At 30.0% G+C, this 12,459-nt stretch overlaps 1 protein-coding gene across 1 annotated transcript in view; it reads left to right on the top strand.

Annotated features, from left to right (window-relative positions):
• LOC117180798 overlaps positions 1-12,459 on the top strand; it is a 90,210-nt gene that overhangs the window by 65,168 nt on the left and 12,583 nt on the right. Inside the window, exons 12-16 of the mRNA XM_033373308.1 lie at positions 2,872-3,118; positions 3,207-3,461; positions 5,995-6,311; positions 6,415-6,712; positions 11,452-11,932. Of these exons, the coding sequence (XP_033229199.1) occupies positions 2,872-3,118; positions 3,207-3,461; positions 5,995-6,311; positions 6,415-6,712; positions 11,452-11,932 (1,598 nt within the window). The remainder of the gene's footprint in view (positions 1-2,871; positions 3,119-3,206; positions 3,462-5,994; positions 6,312-6,414; positions 6,713-11,451; positions 11,933-12,459) is intronic.

Genomic DNA, 12,459 nt, shown 5'->3' on the forward strand with positions numbered 1-12,459 from the left:
TGCATAAGCATAAGATCTGGAAATATGTAGCGACTAAACGCGACGTAGGGCTGTACATTGCCTAAATGCAACATGACGCTGTACACCGCCTAACGCGACGTGGCGTGGTGCACCACCGAACGCGACATCGAGATGTATAGAATGGAGGCATCAACTTAATCCTACTATTGTAGGGCTCATTTTATTCCTAAAAAATTCTTTATTATTAGAACTATTTTTAAAAAAAGGCAATCATTAGCCTTATACGGTTAAATAGGACGTCTGAACTGGTAAAAAGCGTTTTTAACCTTCAAGTATAGGCGCGTGATTTCATTTTTAATGAGGTCTCACATACCGTTTAGTAGAGGTTGTTAAAAAAATCCCGGGATGGCTGAATATTTCCTCAAGTCAAATATTTTTCAGAGAGGTGAAGTTCATGTTTGAAGTGGTTTTTAACGAGAAATTCAATCGTGATCTTTGTTTTGATCTTGACAAGAAACGCCATTGTTTTTCCAAGGTCAACTTTTTTTTTAACGAACACCTCCTTTTTTACATCGGCAATCGATAGAGCGAGAAAATTTAGTTTAAACATGTATCCAGGTCATAGGTACATTTTAACCTTCACGGTGACTCTAAAGTCAATAAAACCTAAACAAGGTGTGCATACCTCTAGCTCGAGGTCAAATAGGACCTATGCGCTCAGTGAAATGTGAAAAGTTTCTATTCGCAGGGGTATGCAGACCTTCTTTAAGTTCAAATGACCTTAGAATGACCTTGACTGTTTTTTGATTGTCACATTTTTTAAATGAAAACCTCCTTTTTTACGTCGGCAATCGATAGAGCTGTATATTTTAGGTTTGAATATGTACTGAGGTCATATGTGCGATTTGACCTTGATCCAGAAGTATGCAGCCCCTTTTTAAGTTTAAATGACCTTAGAGTGTCAGTTAAGGTTACAATCTACCTATGTCCTAGGTACATATTTGAACTTTAAATTGCCCTCTCTATCGATTGTCTCTGGAAAAAGGGGGTTTCCATTACAAAAAAGTTGACCTGGAAAAAAACCTTGACGGTCATCGTCAATATCAAAGAAAAGGTCACCATTGTATTCCTCGTTGAAAACTACTTCAAGAATGAACTTGACTTCCCTGAAAAATATCTTAGTTGAGAAAATATTCAGCCATCCCGGGACTTCTGTGCCGCCCTGTATATGTCGTGAGCATTTATTACCTGGCATTCAGAAGAATACTCAACAAATCTTCTAATCGCCTGACGTGATTTAGGCAATTAGAAAAAGCTAAGTCTGGAGTATTAAAAAAAGCATTAAATGGCTATGCAACCAACATTTTATTCTAATTTTGGTATTCTTCTAAATAATTAAATACAATTTTACAAAATAATAGGAGTAATCATTTTATGTCATATATTTAAAAAGACATTTAGGTTAATTACACATTTATGCAGGTTTTAAATGTGAACATTTTATTTTTATTTTGCAATTCTGTTACGAAAAAAATGTAATGCCTAAACTTACTATCAACATGCAAAATTTGAACTCTGAATGCATTTTGTTTGATATTTAATAAACATAGCAGCGCAAAATAGCCACGTTTACGATTTTCCTTACACAATTTACAATTTTAAATAGCAAACTTGATTAAATTCCGGGAAAAAGGAGTGTTCAAAGTTCAAATAAAACATGTTAATTTGTAAATTTAGCCATTTAATAAAAAATAAATAATTGTCCTTTAATTTCGAGGAAATAATTTCTTCGAATTTGTATTAATATTGATTATTAACTCATTACTTAATTACTATCAATTATTTTTTTATTGAATGATTACAGGCCTTGGACTGGGTTAAGAATTCATCTATTTTGGTTCAACATTTTAATATTGGGTTCATAATTCAATTACTTTTTTCAAAATGCAACAATTTAATTAAAATGTTTTTTCTTTCTTGACAAAACTGTTTTCTTTTGTTGAAAATGTATATCTTTCTGTAGAGATTTTATCTTTTTTGATTAAAAATCCAAATGCTCAGATAAAAAATTAATTCGTTTCAATTGAATATTAATGTTTTTGTTGAAAAATCGACTGTTTCGGGAAAAATTGGTATTTTTGGCTCGAAAATTCTACATTTTGGTACCAAATTTAACTATTAGGTTTAAAACGTATGTATTTTGTTCAAAAAAGGTTCATCTTTTTTGGTAGACAATCAATTTTTTGTTTCAAAATTCAAATACTTTTTTCAACGTACTCTTTTGTTGTTGAGGAATTTTTTTATTTTTTATTTAAATATTTGGTAGTTTTAATATAAACTGTAACATTTTGATTAAAAATTAAATTGTTTAAGTTGCAAATTTCACGAGTTGGTTGAAAATTGAGCTCAATTTTTGAAAATTAAATTTGTTGTCTGACTGTCAATAATTTTAGTTGCATTTTTTTTCTTTTTTTGAAACATAAATATAAAATTGTGACGGTAATATGGAGGTGCGGTCTCACCGACCGTCTCTGAACTTGCAATTAAAGGCTCGAAAAGCAGAACCGAACGAGGGCTCGAGCAGTAGTCAGGAATGGGTTGACGCGCAGAAAATGCAACGAAGAGGTTCTCTCTTTCGTCGCGTTTTCTGCGCATCATCTCCACTCCAACATACTGCTCGAGCGCTCGTTCGGTTCTGCTTTCGAGCCTTCAATTGCAAGTTCAAAGCGCAACTGAAACTAAATCTACGAATAACGGCAGCCGCGAGGAAAGCCAGAGGGGGGAGAGACCCATGTCGAAAGCGGGTTACGGTCTACAGACCGCACGTCCATACTTATAGGCTAAAATTTCAAAAAACATTCATCAAGTTAAAAAATAAAAATATTACAAAATTATCTCTTTCAATTTCAGGGGGACATTTGCTAGGAACTCTCTGCTTCTGTTGTTAAATCTAAGTCACAATAAAATACGGAAACTGGATGCTAACACTTTTCGAGGAATGCGGCAGATACGGAGATTGTACTTAAGTGATAATTTAATCAATGACGTCGGCCGTAGTACTTTCGAATCAGTCTCTAAAGTTGCAACAATCGACTTGGCGCGAAACCAACTTAAAAAAATAGATTATCAAATGTTTAACCAACTGAGATATGCGGAGGTAAAATTGATGGAACTATTTAAAAATTATTATTGAAACAAAATATAATTAACCTATAATTCACTTTTTTCTTTGATTATTCAAAAAGGATTTGGACTTGTCTGGAAATTTGGTCGCATTGATTGAAAAGCTGGCATTCAAGGATTTAACTTCAGTAAAAGTCAATTTGTCCCACAACCTAATATCGCAAATCGAGACAAACGCATTTGAAAATTGTGCGAATATTACAGTTTTGGATTTAAGTCACAATAAATTAACCGATTTTTCGAAAGCCGCTTTTGACGAGCATACTTATGCTGATCAACTACAACTTAGTCACAATTCCCTAACATCACTAAACCAGGTATGAAAAATTATATATTTTAAAGTTAAGACTAAATTCTGTGATGAGTTTCTATTTTACTAGAGTCAAATCTAGATTTAGAGTCGGTTTTGGGGCTGAGTGTGATCATAAATCTAGAGTCTCGGAACTGCTTCGTCTCTCCCCTGCTTCTTTCTCTGTTTTGTCACGTCTGAGAATTAGATTTTTCAATTTTTATTATTATCTATTTTTATATAAATAAACAAATAGTGAAAATAAGACGTTTTTTATTACTATTTTTATCATTGAATAAATAACCTAATTAATCTAATTCTCGATGAATATAAATGTCGAAATTTCTAAAGGATATAAATAATTAACAGGATATCAAATCTAATTGTTATAAACAAATTATATTAACAAAATATCAAATCGTAAAACTTTTTCAGACAAAGTGTATTTGTAAGTTGAAATTGCTTGATTTGATCAAAACGATATTTTTTGATCATGAAAATTTGCTGTTTGGTGTAATTTGTTTATTTTATAAACAAATTATATAAAGAAATGCATAGTTTAGGAATTTATTGGCCGAAAGTAATCATTTTCTTTTTGAGCACCTTTAAATGATATAAGTGGTAATACTTAGCGATAGAGATTGGTCAGTCGATATTATTTTTTTATTTTATGAACAAATTTTATAAACAAATGCATAGTTTGGTTATTTACATAGAGAAAGTAATCTTTTTCTCTTTAATCGTCTTCAAGCTACATAATTAGTGATGTTTAGTGACGAAAAATTGTCTATCGATATTATTTATTTATTTTATAAACAAATTGATAGTTTGTCCATTTATGGACAGAAAATTATCGTTTTCTCTCTGATTTTCTTTAAATTACATAAGTAGTGATATGTAGTGACGAAGAATTGCCCATCGATATTATTTGTTTATTTTATAAACAAGTTTTATAAACAAATGCATAGTTTGGTCTCTTATAGAACGTTTTTTTTTTTCATTCAGCCTTTTCGAGTTACATAAATAGTGATGTTAGGCACGGGGAATCGTCCGTCTATATTTTTTGTTGATTTTATAAACAAATTTTATAAACAAATGTATAGTTTGGCATTTTATGGGCAGAAAGTAAATTCGTCATTTTTAAGGCATTCAAATTATATAAATTTTAATGTTTAGTCATGAGTATTTTTTATTCGATATTATTTGTTTATTTTATACAGAAGTTTTATAAACAAATGCACTGGTTGGCCACTTATGGATAGAAAGTAATCGCTTTGTTCCCTAAGCGTCTTCAAAATACAGATGTAGTGATATTTAATGACGAAAAATTGTTCATCGATATTATTTACTCATTTTATAAACAAATTTTATGAACAAATGCGTATTTTGGCAAGTTATGGATAGGAAGTCATTTTTTTTTCATTCTTGAGGCCTTGAAATTATATAATTGATGGTGTTTAGTTATGAATAACTGTCATTCGATATTATTCGTTAATTTCATAAGCAAAATTTATAAACAAATGCATAGTTTGTCCATTTATAGGCAGAAAGTAATCGTTTTTCTTTGTGATCGACTTAAAATTATACAACTGATGATTTTTATTGGTGAAGACTTCTCATTCGATATTATTTGTTTATTTTATGAGTGAATTTTATAAATAAATGCATATTTTGGTCACTTTCGGACATAAATTAAACGTTTTACTTTCTTATCGTCTTAAAATTAAATTAGCTGTAATATTTAGTGATGAGGATTTGTCATTCGATATTATTTGTTTAACCATTTGTAGACAGAAAGTAATCTCACTTTATTATTGCCTTCAAATGATATCACTAGAAATGTTTTATGATGTTATAGAAGAAATAGAATCCAAACTGTCTATAAATTGCTAAACTATGGATTCATTAATAAAAGAAACAAGTAATATAGAACGATAAGTCTTCACCACTAAACATCGTCACTTATAGAATTTGAAGACAATCGGAAAGAGAAATGATTACTTCCTATCTCTAAATGAACAAAATATGCATTTGTTTATAAAATTAACAAATAATATCGAAGGACCAATCTTTATCACTAATTAGTACCACTTATATAATTTAAAAGTACTACGAAAGAAAAACGATTACTTTCGGCCAATGAATGCCTATAGTATGCATTTTGTTTATATAAGTTACTTATAAAATAAACAAATTTCAATATCTATATTAATAATATTTATATTCTTTAGATATGTCGACATTCATTTTGATTAAAAATTCGGGTAATTAAGTTATTTATTTAAAGATAAGAAATATTAATGAGAAAAGTCTCATTTTCGCTCTTTGTTTATTTGTATAAAAATAGAGAATAAAAATTGAAAAATTAAATTCATAGAAGCTCTTAAGCATCTATTGCTGAATTGTAGGCTGTATCTATGTGATTTTAAATGGGAAATTCCCGAATCAGCCCACTGTGCAGCGTTAATGATTCTCGGAAAAACTAAATCCAGACTTACTAAATCGAGATTCGAATCTATTTTTATTTTTAAATAATTCTCCAACTGTTCTTATATCCTCAGGTTCCTTTGCAATATATGATTTCTATCAGAATTTTGAACGTGTCCCATAATTCTTTAAGATCAGTGCCAAAAAATACATTTCCCAAATTATATGAGCTTCACACGATAGACTTATCATACAATAATATATCAGAAATACACAATGGAATTTTTCAAACTTTATTCAGTCTCCGATTTTTAAATTTGTCCCATAATTCGATGGAAAAAGTTCAGCCGTCGACTTTTGGACCAGTTCCTACTTTACTCGAATTGGATTTGAGTTATAATCGCTTGCGAGAAATATCTCGAGGCAGTCTAACTCGTTTGGCTAGCTGCAGGTAAATAATGCCAAATAATTTACTAAAATTTTGAGAATTTTCTATTGTAAACACCTTTTTATTTAAAAGTCCTCTAGCATCTCAATTTTGTGTCATTTTTCAGCGTCCTGACAGTCAAGCACAATAGCCTGGCAAAACTTTTCCAATTGCCTATTTCCCTTGGGCATCTCGACTTTTCTGAAAATTCCTTAGAAGAAATTCCCACTGAGGAAACCTGGCCGTCTATGAATGCACTTTTAACACTGGACTTATCAAAAAACAGATTAGGCGATAATTTGAGGCATGGATGTTTCGATAATTTACTGACTTTGAGGTCCTTGAATCTACAGGAAAATAATATTTCGAAACCACCATGGGAAGCTTTAAGTACACTCACTAGTTTACAGTATCTTTATCTTCAGGTAAGACTTATATTTTCAAACAAATTCTAAGTCCAGTTGTATCTGGAAATATATAGGACTTTTGTATTACACCGAACTCTCGAATTATATCCTCCCGGTTTCGGTCTTGCCCAAGAATTTAAGCTAAGCAAATGATCTCAAAAATACTCGCAGCATTTAGTAGATATTAAAGCAATTGTTGTTTAAACAAATATACACCATAATTACTACATATATTTTCACAAAAACATTCTAGAATGAAATAAGTGCATACTTTTTTAAATTACAGAGTTGCTACAGATCAGGTAATTCAAAATAAATTTGAAGTTAAGGGCATGTGACACAGTCAAATACCTATATTGCCGACCTTACTTTATCAGTTCATTGAATATTTTTTTTAACCTAAGAACTTTTTTGGTAAATAAAATATCGAATTGAAACATTGGGAAATGTATTAGAGTATGATAAAGTACGTTTAGATACTTCATTTGGAAAACTACGTTAGAATACAAAGTTTAATAATAAAAGGTGTAAAAAAAATATTTCCACCAAATCTTATTCGGCACGCAACAAAGGACTCTGCTATCAATTCCATCGGCATGAGCCGGTACCCTGGCGGCCACTAGACGAAGCTCTAACAGCTGGCTCGCACTACCTTGTGAGTCCTTTGTTATGTTCCGGATAAGATTTAATTGGAATTTTTTTTAAAATCTTTTATTTTAAAACTTTTTATTGTAACTGAATTTTCTTTCGGCTCTTGCATTTTTCAGAGTTTGAGATCGATATTCTATGTATAAAAAAAGTTCGAAGTTCAAAAAATGTAAAGGTTCAGAAAAAAGATGAAATCAATTTCAGTGAAGTTCCCATCCAAATGAAGTACCTAAACGTACTTTATTGTACTCTAATACATTTTCCAAAGATTCAGCTCGATATTTTATTTACAAAAAAAAGTTCTTAGGTTCAAAAAAATATTCAGTGAACTAATAAAGTGATGTCGGTAATATAGGTATTTGGATGTATCACATGCCCTTAGTTGTATTATTAAGGCTACAAATCGCAAATATGTTGTTGAAAATTAATATCTTTTGTTTGAGGATTCAAACTATTTTCATGAAAATTCATATTTTTTGTTACGAGATTAAAATCCTGTTTGGTTCAAATATCAAATATAAAGTGTTTTGTCGTGAATTCATCCTTTTTGGTTGAAAATATAATATAAAGAAATTATAAAAATATGTAAAATATACATTCAAAATGATCAACCTTTTTTTCTTTTCAAAATTTAATCACTTTGTTGAAAATTATGGCTTCTAGTTAAAAAATCATTGTTTTAATTGAAAATTTAACTCCTACATATTTAGTTCAAAATTTATCTTTTTAAGATGGAAGTTCAAATATTTGTTTTGAAAGTCCTGTGTTTTATTAAAAATTCGATTTTTTGGGAGAATATTTAACATCATTGGTGGCTAATACCTCTTTAACTCTTTATGCCTGAGAATTTCGTTAAAAAATCTAATATTTGGTTAAAAATCTTTCACTTTGTTGAAAATTCGTATGTTTTTGAAGAAAATGCATCTTATGGTTGAAAACTGATCATTTTGGTTAACATTTTTCTTCTCATTTATAATTAATTTTTGTAACTGAAAATAAACTGTTCCATTTTTTGTTGAAAATTGATTTTTTTTATTGAAATTTTATCTTCTTGATTGAGAATTATACTTTTTTCCTTGAAAATTTACATTGATTTCATTGAAAACTAGGATTTCCACTGAAAATGTAATTTATCTATTTTTTTGTTAAAAATTAATCTTTTATAGATGAAAATTCATTTATTTGTTCAAAATCCGTCTTTTTTGGCAGAAGAGTACCTCTTTAGTTAAAACTTCATCTTTTTGGTTGAAAACTAATTTACGTGATTGAAAAATTAACTATTTTGTTGAATATTCATTTCCTTTTTTGGTTGAAAAATTATTTTACAAACTGAAAATTTAAGTATTTTATTTTTTATACAAAATTTATCTTTTGAGTTGAAAATTCACTTGACCCATTTCATTTTTTTGTGAAAAATTGACCTTTTTTGATAGAAATGTAATCTTTTTCGTTAAAAAATGTCCTATTTTGTAAAAAACTTAACTACTCTATTTTTTGTTAAGAATTCATTTCTTGGGATGAAAAAACATGTTCCGTTAAAAACTCGTTTTTTTATATAGAAAATTTATCTTTTCAGATGAAAATTCAACTATTTGGTCAAAAATACATATTTTTGGTTGGAAATTAATTAATTTTGCTGAAAACTCGTATTTTGTTTAAAATTTACTTTTCTATCTGCAATTTGAGCTATTCCAGTTTTTATTGAAAATTGATCTTTTTTAAATGGAAATTCATGTACTTTGTTGAGAATGAGTCCGTTTGGGTAGAAAATAAATCTTTTAGGTTTGAAAATTTGACTAATTATTTGTTTGAAAATTCATATTTTTATGATTTTATGATTCACATTTATTAATAAGGCACTGTTTAATGTAATATGTTTTCTATTACTTTGAGTTCCTTTTCCGCTTAAATTAAGCGCCCTTTTCAATTTAAAGCGACACTTTTTTCGGTGAAATTTAAATAATGTAATTATTATTAATCAAGAGAGAAAATACGATTTCTTGAATCCAGATTCAAAATGCTTATAAATTCTCTTTAAATTCTCAAAGCGTAAGGTGAGAGAAGACTGCGACTCTTGCCTAAAAGTAATAGCAGCGTAGTGAAAAGGCTCAGTGCGCGGATACTCACATGCGGAGATTGCGCAATATTATGTACTCTAATAGGAAACGGTTCTGAAACTGGACTGAAACCCAGAGTTCGGTGTATATTGTGACCAGCGTTAAGTAGTAACTTGTTACAAGTAACCAAGTTACTGCAAGCTGATGTTATTTGTAACTTTTGGATTAACTTCGTTACTTTTTTAAAAAGTAACTTGTAATGTAACTTAGTTCCGATTTTTGCATAAGACTGCAACTTTAAATTAAGTTACTTTGAAGTTACTTTCAGTTTTTTGTCAGTTATAGATAAGAAACTAATCTCTCTTGGTTGAGGATTCAGCTATTTTGTTGAAAATTAGTCTTTTTAGTTAAATTCTAGCGAGATTGATTGATTTCAAATTTAAATCTTTTTTGGTAGGAATAAATTTTATTTTTCGTTGAGAATCCATATATTTTGGGTGAAAATTCATGTGTTTGTTAAAAATATCATATAGTTTAGTAGAAAATTCAACTATTTGTTTGAAAATCAAACTTTTTGTTGGAAACATAACTCTTTTTTTGAAAATTCGTCTTTCTGTTTGAAAATTTAACTACTTCATTGTAAGTTGAACTATTTTGTTACAAATTCAATGGTTTGGTTGAAGATTCAGCATTTCAGTTAAAAATTCATCTCTTTTGGTTGAAAATTCAGATATTTTGTTTCAAATTCTTTTTTTTTTTAGAAAATTAAACTTTTTGGTAGAAAATTAACATTTTTGTTGAAAATTATATTTTCGGAATGAAAAATCAACCATTCTGTTTAAAATTCGTGTATTTGATTCAAAATGTAACTATTTTGATAGAAAGTCCAACTATTTGGTTGAAAATTAATTTTGTTGTTGAAAATGCATAATTTTTCCTTGAAACTTCATTTGTTTTGTAGATAAGTCGTCTTTTTGGTTTAAAAATTAAACTGCGTTACGAATTTTGTTTCTTGGTTAAAAATTCGTTCTTTCCGTTTCAAAATTGATCTCTTTTAGTAAAAAATTCCCTTTTTTCAAAATTAAAGTATTCTGATAGAAAATTAATCTTGTTTGGTTGAGGATTTACCTGTTTTGTTGAAAATTGGTCTTTTTTGGTTAAATTAAACTTTGATTTCAAACTAAAATCCATTTTGGTAGAAATAATATCAAGTCTTGTATTTTACGCAGAGAAGTCATCTATTTGGTTGAAAATATAACTATTTTGTTTCATTTTTTTTCAGCAGTAAATTCTAATTATTCGGTAAAAAAGGAAACTATTTGGTTGAAAATTAACATTTTTTGGAAATGTAATTCTGTTATTGAAAATTCTTCTATTTTTTAAAATTAAAATATTTTGGTAGAATTTTCAACTATTTAGTTTAAAATAAACTTTTTGGTTGATAATTTAAATGTTTGGTTTGAAGTTGAACTACTTTCTTAAAACGACTGTTTCACTCCTAGGTACACAACACACAATTTTATGAATTATTATTTTAGTTATTTTAAAGTTTAAATTAAAAAATTAGGGAAGTGAAAAAGTAACTTTCTATGTATCTTGAAGTTACTTTACCTAGTAACTTCAACAAGTTACTTTAAAAAAAGCAACTTACCCGAAACTGATCGTAACTATTATTATATTGATGGACAAAGTAACTAACGAGATAATTCTAAAAGAATGTGGTGCAGAAGAGACTCTAGTAGACACATGGGAAAGAAATCGGTTAAGATGGTTCGGACATGTTGAGAGAATGCCAAATGAACGACTAACGAAACAAGTGTATCAAGGCAAAGTAAATAGCAGCGTGCCCAGAGGTAGACCGCGGAAAGAATGGTTAGAATGTTAGAATGTGTGAATGAGACCTTCCCCACCAAGTGAGTCACGTCTACCCCGAAAGGAAAATGGCTTAATGGTGTATATATCTAAGTTCCTTCCAATAATAAAGGATTTATCTACTTTCATTAATATTTATATGACAAATTTTACTTAATATAATTTATTAAACATGTCCAGGGAAATAAATTGACAGAATTAAACAAAGGAGCCTTTGGACGACTGCCAATAGTTTTTGAACTCAATCTAGCAGATAATCAGATTCACAACATAAGTAAACGTGCTTTTGAGGGATTTTTGCAGCTGTTGACTTTAAATCTCACCAACAACAACATAAGCTATATCCCCAACGGAGCATTCCAAAGCCTTGTCTCTTTGAGAACCTTGGACTTATCATACAACAATTTGGAAAAAATTGACAATAAGACGCACGGTTTATTGGATGATTGTCTCTCCCTGGAGAGAGTGAATCTCAGCCACAATAAAATGGCCTTCATCACGAGAAAGACATTTCCAAACGATCCTTGGATACCTTACAAATTGAAAGAGATCGATCTTTCTTACAATAAAATACCAGTTCTCACTTTCGACATCACTGTAGGAGGCAAAAAACTGGTCTACCTCAATCTATCTCATAATAATATCAACGAGATCCGAAGATGTAAGTAAAAAATAAGTTGGTCAAACTTGTAGGCTTCAGGACAGTTTTCACATAATGTAACTATTTAAGAAGATAATCTATAAGATTTCTGAAAAGAAAACCAAGAATTCTACGACCCAATTTGGATAACCACCCTAAAATGCTCCTACTGTAAAAAAATTTTTTAAACCGCCCGCCTTGCGGGCACATTCTACTGTTGCGCTGCGCTCGCGGCTCGCTTCCCTCGTAAGTTTGAGCGCACCTTGGGCGCGCGACTGTTGGATCTCGCGCTTCGCGCTCGATGATATATTTACCTCGCTCTCCGCGCTCGGAGTAATTTGGTGATAGTGACTTCTTTTTTTGTTAAAGCTCTTTCGGCTTTAACGAATACATTCAACTGAATTTACTCATTTCCAATTTTATTTTAACGATGTAAACGTAGCACATACGGTCTCCACACCAACCTTACCTTTTTTTAACTTCTAAATTAAATCCCTATGTCAGTGACCTACAAAACTTCGATTAACGAGGGTTTGGGGCGTGATGGG

Source organism: Belonocnema kinseyi, chromosome 1, assembly GCF_010883055.1.
Source record: "Belonocnema kinseyi isolate 2016_QV_RU_SX_M_011 chromosome 1, B_treatae_v1, whole genome shotgun sequence".
NCBI lineage: Eukaryota > Metazoa > Arthropoda > Insecta > Hymenoptera > Cynipidae > Belonocnema > Belonocnema kinseyi.